General features: G+C 36.9%; 2 protein-coding genes across 2 annotated transcripts; one reads left to right on the forward strand and one right to left on the reverse strand.

Annotated features, from left to right (window-relative positions):
- The first annotated feature begins 2,149 nt into the window (after positions 1-2,149).
- On the forward strand, positions 2,150-9,658 carry LOC118265049 (triokinase/FMN cyclase). The gene is made up of 15 exons (XM_050705774.1): positions 2,150-2,416; positions 2,796-2,936; positions 3,940-4,003; positions 4,181-4,291; positions 4,575-4,663; positions 4,748-4,837; positions 5,136-5,253; positions 5,677-5,804; positions 6,035-6,152; positions 6,240-6,478; positions 6,773-6,935; positions 7,230-7,377; positions 8,040-8,139; positions 8,476-8,603; positions 9,151-9,658. The coding sequence occupies exons 2-15, from the start codon at positions 2,796-2,798 to the stop codon at positions 9,263-9,265; spliced, it is 1,752 nt and encodes a 583-aa protein (XP_050561731.1). The 5' UTR covers positions 2,150-2,416; the 3' UTR covers positions 9,266-9,658.
- Positions 9,659-9,861: 203 nt separating this feature from the next.
- On the reverse strand, positions 9,862-17,169 carry LOC118265061 (STE20-related kinase adapter protein alpha). The gene is made up of 7 exons (XM_035577770.2): positions 16,801-17,169; positions 15,803-16,035; positions 14,327-14,504; positions 13,683-13,878; positions 13,306-13,429; positions 12,761-12,882; positions 9,862-12,312 (listed from the first exon to the last, which is right to left on the reverse strand). The coding sequence occupies exons 1-7, from the start codon at positions 16,963-16,965 to the stop codon at positions 12,236-12,238; spliced, it is 1,095 nt and encodes a 364-aa protein (XP_035433663.2). The 5' UTR covers positions 16,966-17,169; the 3' UTR covers positions 9,862-12,235.
- Between the last annotated feature and the right edge of the window lie 72 nt (positions 17,170-17,241).

A 17,241-nucleotide genomic window follows, 5' to 3' on the forward strand; every position in this document is an offset into this window, starting at 1 on the left:
TTTTAGTGCTTTATTTATTTCTAGATAGTACCTACTCCTGAATCCCTGACCCTTAATCCTGTTTCATATACTAAATCTGGCTGTGATTAACCTATTATCATCATCATCATCAACAGCCTATAAATGACGGGTGCTGATCAACGCTTGCTCAATGAGGGTTGGCAACCTGGACCAGCCATGTCTTTTTCTAGGACCTATTTGCAACTCTTCTTGTTGCACCTTGAGTTGCAAGTGCATTGCGTTTTCCTCAATTCCGGGGACGGGGAAGGAGAGGATTGAACCTCACTCGTACCGTGAAATACAACGCTAGCGTAATTTCACGTCAGTTTACTGTGAGGCCGTGGTATCACTCCGGTCGAGCCGGCCCATTCGTGACGAAGCAGGGTTCTCCTCCATAATAATTGAAGACATAATATAAGGTACCACGATTCAATACCACACGTAACTAGATGCTAATTTATCGTAACAAACTATATTCACTAGAAAATCATAACTCCATAATACAAAGTCTGTCAATTTTCAACTATGTCACCTCGTTCGTAAGATCAGTTTTTCAATGACAACTTGTGGTATTTATGGCTAATGTCTAAATATATAACAAACACCTTTTATTTGCTACTGAATGAGTAGTTTCCTTGTTGCTGGTTAGGTTTGTCGTCCTGTTAAAGTAGTATGCTATACAAATATGCAAAAAAACACTACTGCTTTTATTTTTGCAACATTTAGGTACCTATGTACCAGCTAGCCTATTCTGTAACTGTCAAGTCAGTTTTTGAAGAGAGCTCAATTTTTTTTTAAATGGAACAAGCCCGGCACAACCCTTGCAACTTCTGCAAGCCAGGATCTACAGTAGCTACAAACATGAAAACACCGGAACACTGAAGTCCGGCGCGTCCCAGGGAATTGAATGACTGTCTTGGATCCCGGAACGAAACAAATCAGAAGATGTTATTAGAGGAGTAGAAAAAGAAAACGATAGTTTCCACTTCCCTCGGTGAATTTAATTATTAGAGGAGTAGAAAAAGAAAACGATAGTTTCCACTTCCCTCGGTGAATTTAATGCAGGAGACAGAATGACTTAAGCCTATAATAAGAGACTGCACAACTGGGAGAAGCCCAGTCGCCAAGCACCACGGAAGTTTTACTTAAAACTAAAAACTAAGTGAGCTCGATTGCTTTCTGGCCCATCATTGGTCGAGATTATTCTCACAACCAATTAAATGACATTGCGGACCCTGTCATCATACCATGTCATTATCCCCATCCCATCACCAGTTGCATATTTCAATTTTGATACAACTAATGACATCTGTTGATCGCTTACAAGAAACAAGTATATTATTTTGTTGTTATTAAGATAATGTAGGGAATAAACAGTCGTTATCCATTTGTAGCATTATAGCATTAAATTATGTGATAACTTATACGACTTTACACGATAAACAATGTATTTTTGTTTGATGATGATTGTGTAGTTAGTAAAATATTTTTAAACTAATGAGGTATCAACTAAATAGCTAAAATAGAATAGAACTCTCTCTAAAGATATTTCGATATTTCGGTTCTAAATAATTATAGATTCTGTTGCAAATCTGGTCCAATGATTTACTACCTATTTGATATGCCAAGTTTTCCATGCATAGGAACCAGGCTATGGTCATTCATTGGAAGCCAGGCTTTATATCTCTTCTGATACTTGTTAAACTACGATACGGATTAAACTCAGGACCCTATGGTTAGTCCGGGACCCTGTACTTAATTAGCTGTCGTGCTTGTGGGCATTCAATCAAAGACGTAGACTAAGGAATATAGCCACCAGTGCGACCAGCCACTCCTACACATCCTACGTCAAAACCTTATTTATTTATCAACGGATTAGCTTTAAATAGCTTAGCTAATCTATACAAAACAAGCTTAACGTTTGGAACGAGAGACGAGTGATACGAATTGTTCAAAGGGCTTAGTATGAGTTTGTTTTATGTTAAATGTCGACGCTGCGATTGGTTAGTTCATTCACGCTGGCCAATCAGAGCGCCGAACGCGCGCTCGTTTCGTTTTCTTTCAACGTAAAGTAAACTCGTACTAAGGATACAGATGATTGCAAAACAAAATCAAATGAAGTTAGTTACTTCAAGAGTTTCCTTGCAAAACGACGCTTATGTTATAGTACAAGGGAACAAACATATTTTACATACATTCCTGCTTTAGTTAGTATATTAGTAATTATGTTTTGAACAAAACAAGTAATGGTTAGTGTAATGGGTGATTAGATAATAATGTTTTTGATAGTTTTTCTCAGTTGGTGATAAGTCAGGGGTCATAAACTTTTTGATAAAGATAACTTGTTATGTAATTGCCAGTGAGTTGTGAGTTTTGCGGCTAACAGTCGTGTGTGCACTGTGTTTAAGATTTCAAGGTACGTACGTGAGTCTTGTTCATTACGATGTAATGAAAATTGTAAGGTATTGTTAAATGTATTTAATGTACCTATGGCTCATGTTGATGAGTTTATACACAATTCGTGTTTTATATCAATGTCGAAACTGTTTACAAAATATTATGACAACGGCGAATCATTACTGGATGTTTGACGAGTAATTTAGCCTGTTTAAGTTACTGGAGCTGCGGAGGAACTAGCGGGTTACCGGGGCTTCGGTTCCAAGCAGAAGTAGGAATGAGGTGGTAGTAAAAGGAGTCTGTTCAAGTTTTTCAAGAAGAAATGTAGTAGATAAGTTCCAATATCGTTCACGATAAAGTGCTTGTAAGATTACTTAAACATATACCTATCACTTCAGATGTCCGCTACCAAGCCTGTAACGAAGAAGATCATAAACTCCCCGGAGACATGCGTGGACGACAACCTGCGCGGCGTGGTGGCCACCTACCCCTCACTGCGGCTCCATCCAAGGCACAGGGTCATCACTGTTCGGCAAAAGGTCAGTTCCTATTTACTACATTTACACACATTACATTGGTCGGCAGCAACAGTATCCCCTATATATTCGGTGGCGAAAACTAAACGAAGCTATGTTTTTCTGACAAACCCTTTCGAAAAAACCGGCCAAGTGCGAGTCGGACTCGCCCATGAAGGGTTCCGTAGCAGCAAGTAGATGACATAATATAAAAGTTATAAAATAACTTGGTTTTGCATAGTGTTTGTATGAACGACAAAGTTATATTTGCGGTTATTGAAAATTTTTTATTTCTTAAAAAATAATGATGATATCTGGTTCAAACCAATTTTCGTTGTTAGTTTCTATTGAAGTCTACAGCATATATATATTTTTAATTTTCTCACTCTCTTATTTTAAAAGTTAGAGGGAGGGGGGGGGACACACATTTTTCTACTTTGGAAGCGTCTAACTTTCAAACGGTTAATTTTACGAAAAATGGTTTTAGGAACTTTAATGTCTTTTTTTAAGACCTATCCATAGACACCCATCACGGATAGGTTAGGTAAAAAAATTTTTTTTTAATTAGTTCCAAGTATGGAGTGCCCTCTTTAATTTTAAAATTTATTAATTTTTATTCAATATTCGAATAACGGTTACCGGAATACATCAACTTTTAAAGGTATATAAATGGCTGTGACATATGGACGGACAGACAGACAGACATGACGAATCTATAGGTTCCGTTTTTTGCCATTTGGCTACGGAACCCTAAAAAGGTTGACTTCAATTATCCGGTGTTTTCATGGTTGTATCTACTGTATCCTCCTATCTTACAGGACTTGCAACGGTATGGGAGGTTGTGGCGGGCTTGTCCCTAAAAAAAACACTATCGAAAGTGATGAACTGATTTGAGTTTAGTAGTTCTGCTTAAGGAGATGGACTATGTTTATTACGTCCACCTTTTCATTACCGACTTTAAAATAAAGGAGGAGGCACTATGTTCGGATGTTGGATTTTTTTTTACCTTAAAATTTGATGTTTTCAGAGCGACACTGGAAGGGTAGCTGTTCTTGGAGGAGGTGGTTCAGGACACGAGCCCTTTGCCGCTGGTAAGAGATCAAACTTGTTTAAAAACACGGATACATGGATTATCTGGTTACAATTTTAAAAACTTTTAGTTGGTTATTCTAAACCTTTAGTCATTTATTTAAGTAGGTACCTATTTTGAAGTTAAAATTGTTGGTAAATCACTGAGTAATTATATAAAGTCAATGATTTTTTTTAAGGTTTCGTGGGATCCGGCATGCTGGATGGAGCAGTGGCTGGTGGTGTATTCGCTTCTCCCCCTACTGGGCACGTGCTGTATGCCATTGCACAGTTGTACAAGTATAATACAGGTAACAATCATTTTCAAACTAATTATAAAAAGAATCCGCACACGTAAACGGTGGAGGAAATCCTAGTATTTTTGGATTCCCTCTTGGATTTCCTCCTATATCGTGGGTGTGTTTACAAACACACAATCTGTCTATTTCGAGCTATGTCTAATTAGTTCTGGAGGGACTTAAGTTTAACAAAATTGGTCAGGGAGTATATGCTTATTTGGGATAAGCTGATAAAGAATATTTACATAATAACGGTTTATGGTACCTACCTAATGCAGAATCTTATAATTTCAAGGTGGTGTCCTAGTCATCCTCGGCAACTACACAGGAGACAGATTGAATTTCGGAAAAGCTATAGAAAAGGCCAAGATTTCTGGAATAAAGGTCCGTTTGGTATACCAACTTCAGTTTTTCTTATTTTTTCAGATGTCGTGAAGTATTGTGTTTATATTAATTGTGTGCCAACAGGTGGAAGGTCTGATCGTAGGTGAGGATGTAGCTTCCAGCAAGAACAAGACTGGAGGGCGCAGTATGGTGGGAGAGGTGCTCTTCTATAAGGTATGATACTGTACTACAAAGACGACGCCATTTTTGTTCTCGTATTTTTTGTTTATTGGATAATTTTATCATCCTTTGCTTATATTCCTAAAGTCCTGTAGGTACTTAGATAGTCGAAGATGCTGAAAAATATTTAGAACTTAATTAAGCCTTTAATTGCCATCAGAAAACTGTTGAAAGCAAATCCTCTACTAACGTAGGTTAACGCGTTAATTGAAAACCTCAAGCATAATACGCAAGTAGGTAAATACTTTACTAAACCATCAGTCTTATTGATAAATGCTCTTTTGTAATTTAGTTAGCTGGAGCGTTATCGCTAAGAGGCTACGAGCTGACAGCTATCCGCGACGAAGCAGCGGAGTTCAACAAATATATGGCTACGTTGGGCGTCTGTCTTAGTGCCTGCTCATTGCCTGGTAAGTAAATTTATTTTAAGGTCTTATTATAACTTTCGTGAAACATACTAAATTAATTATTATGTTATCGGCTTACTCACGTAATTGTTTGACGAGGAACTCGACTACGAAGAACCTATTTCCTATACCTAGTTTGAAGAAATTATTTTAAGGTCCATGATAATGAAATAGCGTAAAGCTAAGAACTTCTGAAAAGGCTACGAGCTGAGAGCTCTAAAGCCTACCAAAGAAGTGAACTCATGAATTATATTGCAAGTTACTTCTTTCCAACGCTGTCGGGAATTGGATCTGTGGATTACGTATTGGCACACAACATGTGTTCATTAACATAATTCAATAGCGGAAATTTTAGGAACTACATATTTCTAGTACCTAAACATAAGCTGTTAAACAGTCCAATGATAACCATTTTTCTTTCCCTAGGTCAGCCACCGCTGTTTGAAATAGCATCAGACGAAATAGAGCTCGGTGCAGGAGTGCACGGAGAGGCCGGGATTGAGAAGATGAAGATGGGCACTGCTAAGGAAGTCGTCGGCATGATACTCAACCAGGTTCCTAATTTTTAAACTAGCTGATTAACATACGAAATAAAATATTTTTTCTAAAATAAAAATAGCTTTAGTTACTCCTTAATACATAATAAACTTGTATCAGCAATCTGCCAGTAAAAGTCTCGTCAGAATCGGTTCAGCGATTCGTTACTTTTAAAAAGGTTTTCTATTAGTTTGTGAGATTAGTATATGATGTGACTATATCTATCAATTTTATTTGTTTTCTTCAGATCATCGCACATCTAAAGCTGGTGGCAGGCAACAGAGTGGTCGCCATGGTAGGCAACCTAGGAGGCACTTCTGTGTTTGAAATGAACATCATCAGCGCCGAGGTTAAGGAGCAACTAGGTATGCTTTACAAGAAAACAGGCTAATTTAAATTCTAATTTTGTATACCAAGTCTCAAATAGAAATATCACATTTTTTGTTCTACAGAAACCAAAAACATTAAAGTGGAGCGCATATACTCTGGACACTTCAAGACTTCTCTAGAGATGCAGGGCTTCCAGATCTGCCTCGTAAACTTAAACAAAGAGAAGGGGGATCTATGGCTGGAGCTGTTGGATGCACCTACTGTCGCCAGCGCGTGGAGTGGGGGACTACTGTCTGGGAGGATTGAGGGGGATGAGGAACATGGAGATGATGACACCTTGCTACAGGCTGGTGGGAGGAAGGTATGATGATATTTGTTAGCTTGATATTGAGGTTTCTGTGAAAATAATGGATTTGTTTTCTTCCGAATGGAAACTCATTCATCATCATCATTGACCCGTTTCTGTCTACTATTGGATATAGGCTAATTAGCTCGATATTCAACTATATAATTTAATTAAGCAATTCTATGAAGGATTGACGGTTGAATGGGTAGAAAAACTATTGTTTTTACTTTTAAAGCAAGTGCTGAAAACGAGGTTTTCTGCAGGCAAAAAAAATATGATCTACTTTTAGTCATTAACTTTCTATTTCAGGGTTCATCAGGCCCATCGCTTACACCCAAACAGCAGGAGTTATTCCGTGGTAGCTTACTGGCGGCAGCGGAAGACCTCATCAAGAATGAGGCGTTACTAAACAAGTTGGATTCAGGATGTGGCGACGGTGACTGTGGGATTACGCTGAAGAACTTCGCATTGGGTAAGTTCTGCTAGGCTACTCGTATTCTGTAATTGTATTTTGCAGACTGCGGTGATCAAACACAAGTGATGATGATAACAAACCCGTACAAATACTTAATTAGTTCTAAATTCTAAGCATGAAGATATTAAAGTTACTGAAGCAATCGGGATGGTTTCCTGCGACGTACAGCATGGCTTTTGTTTTACTTTACTTTGTTTATACTGCGTCAGACGAAGCAGTAGTATTATTCCTTTTTAAATTGAAGTTCTTGAAGTTCTGAATAGGAAAACTGAATTTATAATATTTTTCCAGCAATTCAATCATATCTAAAGACAGCATCAGTAGAATATCCATCGAACGTGCTATGGGATCTGTCAGAGATCGCGGAGACTGACATGGGAGGCACGTCTGGAGGGATCTACAGCTTGGGACTGGCTGCTGCTTCTCAAGCTTTGGCTAGGTTAGTGGTCATCATTTATTTAAACTTTTATGTACACAAAATTAAAAATGATGGTACATAATTGGCACTTAATGCCAAATGGCATTCTCTACCAGTCATCATTATAGGTGAAGAAAGGCCTCCCCTTAGTCCGCCACTCCCGTCAGTCTCACGATATTTTGCCATTTGTATTTTTTATCCATTGGCTATATCGTTGGTCCACTTTAGTCTACACTTCTATCTATGCCTTCTGGTTCGTTTCATTTTCGATTTGCCCATCGAATATAGCGTAGATACGTAATAGCCTCTCCATTGAATATTCTGCCCCTATGTGCGTATGTCAAGCTGCGTGTCGAATAGTCTTACAACTTTGTCTGACATACTTATAACTAGTGAAAAGTTTCTTTACAATGGTCATACTTCCGCCGATTCTTTTAGAGGACATGATAGCTATATTCATGTTATGTTCCATTTTGTAAACTTTAGCACTAAATTATAAACTATCAGAGCACAGCGCATCCTGTTATTTTAGCGAAGAAATTATTTCTATACAATGTTAATTAAACATAATAGAATGAAGGATCATTTAGCTTGCATCCAATTAGTCTGTCATTACTCAAGAGACTAGGAACATCGAAGGTTATGTCTTCTCCTTTAATATTTGTGTGTCTCTGTGCTTTCAGTGCTGAATCTATAGATGTTGGATCGTGGTTAAAAGCCTGGGATAATGGAATGCATGCTATTTCTAAATATGGAGGGGCAGAGCCAGGAGACAGGACTATGGTGAGTACAGGGCTGCTATTAACTAATGATGTTGAAAAAATTTTTCAAGAAGATTGTCAAGAAGATTAAAATCATGTCCTAAACATACCTACAATCATTTCAAACCACATGCTTTTACCGAGATATTTGGAAATTGACACTTTAACGTCCAATTCTTTGGACGAAATGTCTAAAACTATAGCGCTTAGCGGAGGGTTTCATGTGCATTTTTAACTGATTTCCCAAAAAAAGCCTCTTTAATCTGTCTTTTTGTCTACTAGAAAATCGGCGAGGAAGAATTTTGTATCATTAAATGCAATTTTACCGTTAATAAATCTCCAACTTCATTTATTACAGTTAGACACGTTACAATGCGCATCAAGGACGTTCAGACACAACCTGAATACCGACCTGAGAGTGTTGTTCAAGAAGACCGTGGATGCTTCAGAAGAAGGAGCTAAAGCCACAGCTAAAATGGTTGCTAGGTAAGACTATAACCGTCATACTCACAGTCATTTAATGGTTATTTAACCCTGTCTTTAGCAATTGTTTTCTATACAAAATAGTTACTAAGGAATAGTTTAAGTAAGCATTCCATGTCTCTGAGTGCGACCGTAAATTTTTTTGTCAGAAAAGATAATGTTTCACTATGTCTGATTAAGTCCTTCACGTGGGAGAGCTATGCTGCGGCTTTATAGAAAACCGAAGTGAAACAACGCTTAAGTAACGCTCAAGTTATAAAGTGTGTATAAAAGGTTATATGAGTGAGGTTACAGGAGGCACTACTTGATTAAAGACCAGAACAGGAACGCACTTGCAACTCCTCTGATGTTGGGTGGTGTCCATGGGCAACACTGTTCACTTACCATTAGGTGATCCTTCTCGTTTACTCTTTATCCTATAAAACCACCCAGAATATAGGTACCTAAGTAAAACAAACTAAGTTTAAATTTTGAATACAGCTATAAGGTAAGGTCAATTTATCAAGGTCCTATTTCCTTTTTTTTTAATGAGTTTTGTGTCGTGTTCCAGGGCGGGTCGTGCGTCGTACGTGTCCCCGGAGTACGTGCAGGACGAGGACGCCGGCGCGCGCGCCGCCGCGCTCTGGATCAAGGCCATGCTCACACACCTAGCTGACAATGCGTGAATGACTACACTAGTACAAACATGATTTTATTGTAACTTTCGTGAGACATACTAAATTAATTACTATGTTATCGGCTTACTCACGTATTTGTTTGACGAGGAACTCGACTAGTTTCAAGCCATGCTAGAGGCTCATATTCATTAGCAACATTCCGCGACACACGACGCGGCGATTGTCGCGCTGCTACTGGTCGAATGAAACTAGTCAAGTTCCTCGTCAAACAATTACGTGAGTAAGCCGATAACATAGTAATTAATTTAGTACAAGCATGTAAAATGAATGTGATACCAATTGATACGAATGTTTATATATCTCAGTGTATGTGGAAGTACTAATTGTACGATATTTCTTTTTATATTTATGAGCATACACAATAAAATGTTGATTTACCTACCTGTTTGTTTTTTTTATATTCTCAGTCCCTGTGTGACTCGAAACGTACGTACATTAATGGAGAAAAGTTCTACTAAGTAGTCAAGCTTTACTCACGTCAGTAAACCGTGATTTTAGCGAATCTACCACGATACGTTCGCGACATCATCTAAGAATAAAAAAACATTCCACATAGGGAGATAGGTTAAAAATAAACACAGCCATAACAATAAATTGTTCTTTAATGATCACAGTGGCAACATCTGGTCTAATTCAACTAATATTATATTATAATATAATTAATGTATAAATTCATGTCACTCCCCCTTCGTACGCCTCCGTGCACGACACAGTACATCTAGGTTTATTGACAACAGTAATTATTTATTTATACGTTATATTTACTTCTATATGGAACTAGCGGACCCCGCGAACTTTGTTTCGCCTTTTGTATGCGAATATTTGTTATTTTTTTCTTACATTGGGACGTTCAGACAATAACAAACAAAACAAAAGTATTAGCGAAATTGGTTCAGCCGTTCCTGAGAATTGCGCTTAGCAGCTATTACACTATTAGCGATTATTTTTTTATTATAGTTACTAGTTTTGTTTTAGATGTATTTTTAATGGGTGGTTTGTCGGAACAATGTGTTTTCTATTGTCTCATATACTGACAGACTAGAGAACCAACCATACAATTTATTTATGTATTATGTTAACACTGTTTTATGCCAATTATACAGAGACAGTTTGATTATTTTGAAGCCAATTATTAACAAAACAGCAACACAGTTGGAACAGGATTTCAGCTTTGAAGAAACAGTACAAATAAATAATCACTGATAAGGAATTCAGTGCAAGTCCAGCTTGCATTACTTTCTTTTACACAAATATGTTCTTACAAGTACATTTTATACTACAAAGTGAGACATTGAAATAAACTGTTACCCCAAAGCTAAAATCCATCAATCCATAAGAGAAATGTTTTATAATTTGACGGGAGCTCGTAGAGTAACAGCGCGAGAAAGGCTTTAAAAGTTTTTAAAGAAGTTAAATAAATACCTTCTTCCCAACTTTTTTATAAACAGAAAACTATTTTTTTTTTGTAGACGAATCATGATGCTGTTTATCTGGCTTAGAATTACTAGAGTTGGAAGAAAAATGCAAAACAATAGCATAATAGGAAGTATTCTTAAATTTTAAACAATATGGAAGTTCTTATTCCCTTTGCCATTATGTAAAAAATCAAGCCCAAAGAGGTATAAAAGGTTTATAAGAGGCTTTATGTAGGTTCTGCTTAGTTTTCTGGGACAACGGTATAAGTTAATGTATAATACTACCCAAATACTCTACTCAGATCTATGTATTAATATAAGTTATATAAACAATAAACCCTAGCGTCAATTCTACTACATATAATAACAATAATATAATTTGTACGTCTATTTATCGCCGGCTTATTGTAAGAAATCATTAACTGCAAAACATTACTTAACATGTTTTTATCTATAGTGTACTTATTTTGACACATTCTACAAAATGCAGAAACAAATTTCATCAACGTAGTTATATTTAGGATAATATGGGCAAATCTACAACCAACAAATACCATTTTTTTTTTACTTTGCCCCACACTAGTATTTTCTCCTGTATCGTGGGTGCGTTTACAAACATACAAGTTCACATGCACATGACACCCAGACCCGAAACAACAATTTGTGGATTACACAAAGAGTTGCTCCGTGCGGGAATCGAACCCGCTACAGGTCGCACGGCAACCGGTTGCCCAGCCACCGCGCCAACCGTGCAGTAAATTTAAACTAAAACACTGTTTATGTCAGAATAGTGGATATATCACATAATGACTTCTTGCAATAAGCGGACGTTATACTATATAGTATAAATATATGCTACTATATCTACAATATATTAAAAATACATATTATATATTTATTAATTACGATTACAATAACAATTATTGCGACTTGCGATGGCAGTATGTATCATAAAGTATCTGTAAATATTTATTTTTTATATTAAAACTATTTATGTTAGAATTTCTTTAGTATTCGGGAAGACGTCTTAAGATACGCTAGTACAACCTGCATTCGGTAGTTGTGTTTGCAATATCAACCTTAATGCTTATGTTATAAGGATACATTTACACATACAACAATCTCTTAAGGATGACTTCAAGTGATTGTACACTTTATTACAAACATATAAAGTTAAAAATCTATAGAAAAGTTCTGCTATCAAGCCATATAAGAAAACAAATATTTACTTTCTCAGTTGTTACACGTGAGTAAACCGTTATTTTCAATCAATTACATACCTATCAGTATCGTTATCTCTTTCATGCTATATTATTCTATATCTGCAAGATAGAGACAAGTATACTAGTGTTGTAACACTTTAAGGGCACGACATAACCATATTTTCTTGATAATATACACAGATCTTATAATATGATCTTAAAAAATGATGTTTATCTCATAAGCAACAAGGTTGATATTTCCAATAACAATGTAGTTACGGAGTATGTGTATGTCACCTGCGCGTGCGCAGAAGGCGTAGTTCGAGTGTGGTGGGGGGACGCTAGAAGTCCCACTCCGTTGTCTTCTCAATATCCATCTCTGATAACTTCTCTTGGAGCAGGAGAGCTGACATATCATCTGTGGAAGAATAAGAGTAATATGATTGATTTTGTTAAGGAGGTTTTATAGTTAATCTAACCTTTCAGATATGAATGCCATATTTTCTAGTTAGATTATAGAAAAGAAGTGAAACCATTAATCTAGAATCAGCCGTATGGCGATGAATAGTAGAATATCGTTTGTCATCTTTACGTGGTAATGTCGAGTACGGAACATTTTGAACCCCGAAGAGGTGTGGTGTGTACAAATAGATGTCATAACTGGATTAACATAATGCGTGCCACGCCTCACTCTATTTTCCAACATGCAGTCCCATACTAGAAACACATTGCCAATTATTCATATCAAATTTTAATGTGCCACTTTCTGATGTAGAATCAGCCGTATGGCGATGGGTCAGAGTAGAATATCTTTTGTAATCTTTACGTCGTAATCTCATGTCCTGTAAAAATTAAACCATACTTACTGAGATCAGGTTTGATAGGTTTGACTCGTCCGATGAGTCCGGGCAGGTAGTCTGTCTTCCTGATCTGCTTGAAGAACGGGTGGTTCAGGAGCTGGGTCGCTGAGGGGCGCTTGTCCGGGTCCCTGGGGATTCAAACATTTTTATTGTCATTAGGGAAGCAGATAATAATATGGCATACATCTCTCGTTTCATGCTTCTAAAGGTGTTTATGCCTTTAGCTAATTCTTTTAGAACAAGTTGCCCCTCACTAAGATTTTATACTGTGTCGTGCGGCGTTTACGAGTTCACATACACATGACACCCAGACCCGAAACAACAATTTATGGATCGCACACAGAGTTGCAATACACGGCAACCAGTTGCCCAGCCACTGCACTAACCGTGCAGTCAAATATATAAAATACTTTTTTTATTGTTCATAGGTATTACGAAAAAAGTTATATCCAATTTTAGTTACCTACAACATACTACAAATAATACTCGATGGCAGAGTTTAGGAGATGTAGGAACTCAACACAATATAAAAGATTTGCAAGCAGTCTAACCTCTGCAGCGCCATCTCGCTGAGATGATGGAAGGTGTCGGATAGTTTCCGGGCCGCGTACAACTGGCGCAGGCGCATCACGCCGTCCGCACTGTCGCCCACTCCACTGTCTGTGTTGTACATACCTGCCGGACGAATAAAGCATATGCTTGTCTCATGAATGAATAAAAACCATTTATCATAATTTATGATGTCGTTGTGTAGCAATAGGTGAATACACCCATCAGTTGTCTACCACCCCTAATCTTCCCATGTGTGTAATAAAAACCGATTAAGAGACTAGGAAACCGTAGATTAAAATTTGATTAAAAATTCAAATGGTCAATATTCTAACAAAACATTTAAATTGTATGTTAGTTTCTAAATTATAACACTCACTTTTCATCTCTGAGTCATCAAGACAGGGCTCCGGGAAAGTAGAGCAGTCCAATAGTTGCGGCCGACTCCCGCGCACCTTCTCCGTGAACATCAGAGTTGTAGGAACCTCAGCGAAGGGCACTGCCCCGTTGGCCAGCTCGCAACATAGCACGCCCAGCGAATATATGTCCGATTTTTCATCGTAGCCCTTTAGATTCTGAAAGTAAAGGAGATGTTGTACAGAACTGCAGGTAATAAATTATTAAAACTTGTAAAATTAAATGTCGAAGTCATAGACAGATTGGTTACTTGATACCTATACTAAGTAACATTTAGACTGCACGGTTGGTGCGGTGGGTGGGCAACTGGCTGCCGTGCAACGTGTAGCGGGTTCGATTGTGACACAGAGCATTTCTTTGTGTGTCCACAAATTGTTGTCGGGTCTGGGTGTCATGTGTATGTGAACTTGTATGTTGGTAAACACACCAACGACACAGGAGAAAGTCTTAGGGTGGGGCAATGGTTAAAAAAAAGTTAGAGGGACAATAATAAAGAACAGCAACTCAAACCATATAAGATAGGTATTATCAAATATGTTATATGTTAGTAAATATGTTATTTACATCTTTGGATTTTAAATACCTTTCAAACTGTCTTTCTAGTACCTGTTCCAGCAGTTCAGGGCTAAGCCACATGAGGTTGGTATTGTCAGCGTCGGGTGGAGGCAGCTGGTGCAGGTGTCTCTGTCTGCGGCCGCGGACCATCATGGAGGCCGCACTGCGCAGCCCTGACAGCCGGACACCGCCGTTAGCACCTACTAGCACGTGACTGGCACGAACGCTCCTGAGGGTGGGAAGTGAAGATTGGTTTGAGGCATACAACATAAACCGATGCCGTTATTCTATGAGACTTCTAGAAATTACTGAATGAAACCTAAGTACTTTATATGATACTTTAGCTCTCATCACAACCCACTTATGAATTAGATCACATACAAGTTTTATTTAATTTAGTACAAGATATGTACAAAACCATAAGAAAACAGCTACTAACAGAATAATCTGAATTTTTAGGTTTATCTTGATTACATTAACATGCACTAATGACAAAATGCATTAGCAGTTCTACTATAAACTATGTAGTTGCACTTAATGAGCAATTATTTTTGTTTATTTCTTAATAACTTATTGTTTACTATCAACAAAAATACGGTATTTATGATCATCATATTAGCCACTGATGATAAATGTGCACTAATGGTAGAACATAGGTTTCTACAATGACATAAGCTTCTGTCAGCGGCTTCGCCCGCGTCCCATGAGACACAAAGTAGTCTATGTGTACCTACATTCCAGACCATAATCTACCCTTGTTACAAATTTCATCTATAGAGATCTTAGCAGCCCTTCAGCGGCGTGCAGGAGTAACAAACAAACATACAAACTTTCGTATTCACAATATTAGTAGAATACAGAGTGACTATGAATGTATGTAATTTGTATTCTATGCGTCATTATATTCAGGAATAAAATAAATACTAATTTATTGTATTACAATGTCTCGACTTTGAACTAGCATTAGAACAGTAGAATAGATCTTAAATTATAATTTTATGACTCAAAAGAGGAAAACCATTGTAAACAAGACATGCAACAATGATGCATTCTCATGGATTTTGGTTTTTATTATTGTAAAATGTCTTTTTATTCTATCTTCATCTTTAGATCTTTAGAGTAGATAAATCAGATGCAATAGGTATTTTGAGAATTCGAGGAACTTTAGAACAACAGAATAATTTTAAATGCGATGTAATTGCGGATAATACGTAAAACACGTGTTAAAGTGTGAATCTGCATTTTTATAAGTCTGAAAAATACTATAATGAAAAACCGCGTCAAAATTGGTTCAGCAGTTCACGATTGTGAGATAATTCGCACAAAATCGATTCAGCCAATGCGAGATAATTACACACAAACATACATAGATGTTACGCAATCTGGGAATCAAACCCATTAACTCTGCACTTGGCAGTCACACTTGTGATCACTCTACAAATGAGATATTTAAAGAGAAAGTTTCTAGGTACTATTACTGTCTAATGTACAAAATAAAAAAAAAAAAACAATATTGCATAACCTTACCTATGAATATACAATTGCTTGTGTAAATACTGCAAAGCCTGGAGAACGTCTCTCAGCACAAGAGCGCAGGCCAGCTCCGGCAGACCTTCTTGGAAGTACCGGTCCAGGATATCACGACAAGAGCCAAACGTCATGAGTGGAGACACTACGTACAACTCCTTACCATGTACGAAAGATGTCAGGTATGGTAGTATGTTTGCATGTTGTAGTTCCTTCCTTGTGAGAATATCTTGCTGAAATTTTATAATAGTATTGTTGTTAAGGTAAAGGAAAACATCTTGAGGAAATCTGGGCTTATAATTTTGAGTTATAAGTTTGAAATCACCAACCCGCTTTGAGCAAGCATAGTGATTAATGCTCAAACCTTCTCAGAGTGAAAAGAGGCTTTTGGTCAGCAGTGGCCACCTATAGGCTGTTGATGTGATGATGTTTGTTAGAAAGATATATTATTAGGTATTCTGCATTCAGTTAAATGGATACAAGTGTGAATTAATTATAATTAATGCTTTTCATTCATTTTAATTAATGTAGATAATTGATTTGGTTGTTCCTACTGTAATATTTTATAATATGTTAGCATATTTTAGGACATTGAAATTTTATTTTCAGTACCTATTATCAAGTTACAGATAATTATCTTTTTACATATGGGTGGGAAATATGCTTGAAATTGAAACAGCAGAAGATTCAACTTAGGTATCTCTTTTGTAGTAGAGTAACTAAGTTTACTAACTAGGTTTAGTTCAGTGTTTAGTGTTCTATCTCATATAGTTAGTACTAACTTTCGGCTATGACTATATACACGTACAAACTCAGATGTATCTTTAAAGCATAGGAGTGCCCTTTAGAAGCCCTTGATTGACCTACAATCTGTATTTTTGAAACAAACACAAAATATTGATAACAATCTGTTAATGACACTGAATACTAATTAAGTGTTTACCTATTTGCGTTTAATTTATTGCGAGAAATATATTAAAATACTTTTAAACACATACCTGTATCAAGCTGGCGTTTTCTTTAGTTTTGTCAACAAAATACCTCTTGATGGCGACATTTTGATTATTAGGTTTATAAAGCGCTGAATAAACAACGGCTACGCCTCCACAGCACTCTGTTATTATCGAAGTAAGTTGATAGTCATTGATATCAGGGTTAAACATTTTAATTCGATCAAAAATACTTATCGAAATTTGTAAATACGCTAATCAAATGCTCCCTTCGTCAACAACACATAATGAAAGAAGACCTAATAGTTAAAAAACAGTATTTATTTAAAACGAGAGTGTTGTAATAAAGTAAATAATTAACAAAATAAAACTGGTCAATGTTTTTATTGTTTGACAATCAGTGTGCGTTCCAGTTACGTTCACTGGATGACGTTCAAAGATGGACATTACCATTCGTCTTTTGGTCATTCTTGACTTGAAATCGTAAAT

This window comes from Spodoptera frugiperda, chromosome 28 (assembly GCF_023101765.2).
Source record: "Spodoptera frugiperda isolate SF20-4 chromosome 28, AGI-APGP_CSIRO_Sfru_2.0, whole genome shotgun sequence".
Classification (NCBI taxonomy): Eukaryota; Metazoa; Arthropoda; class Insecta; order Lepidoptera; family Noctuidae; genus Spodoptera; species Spodoptera frugiperda.

Bases quoted from the DNA above. Each gene is read 5' to 3' on its own strand.
- LOC118265049 (XM_050705774.1), top strand. From the start codon at position 2,796: ATGTCCGCTACCAAGCCTGTAACGAAGAAGATCATAAACTCCCCGGAG. The intron at 4,004-4,180 runs GTAAGAGATCAA...ATTTTTTTTAAG, and splicing joins ACACGAGCCCTTTGCCGCTG to GTTTCGTGGGATCCGGCATG. The intron at 6,479-6,772 runs GTATGATGATAT...TTTCTATTTCAG, and splicing joins TACAGGCTGGTGGGAGGAAG to GGTTCATCAGGCCCATCGCT.
- LOC118265061 (XM_035577770.2), bottom strand. From the start codon at position 16,965: ATGTTTAACCCTGATATCAATGACTATCAACTTACTTCGATAATAACA. The intron at 13,430-13,682 runs GTGAGTGTTATA...TTCGTCCGGCAG, and splicing joins TGATGACTCAGAGATGAAAA to GTATGTACAACACAGACAGT. The intron at 12,883-13,305 runs GTTAGACTGCTT...TTGAATCCCCAG, and splicing joins AGCGAGATGGCGCTGCAGAG to GGACCCGGACAAGCGCCCCT.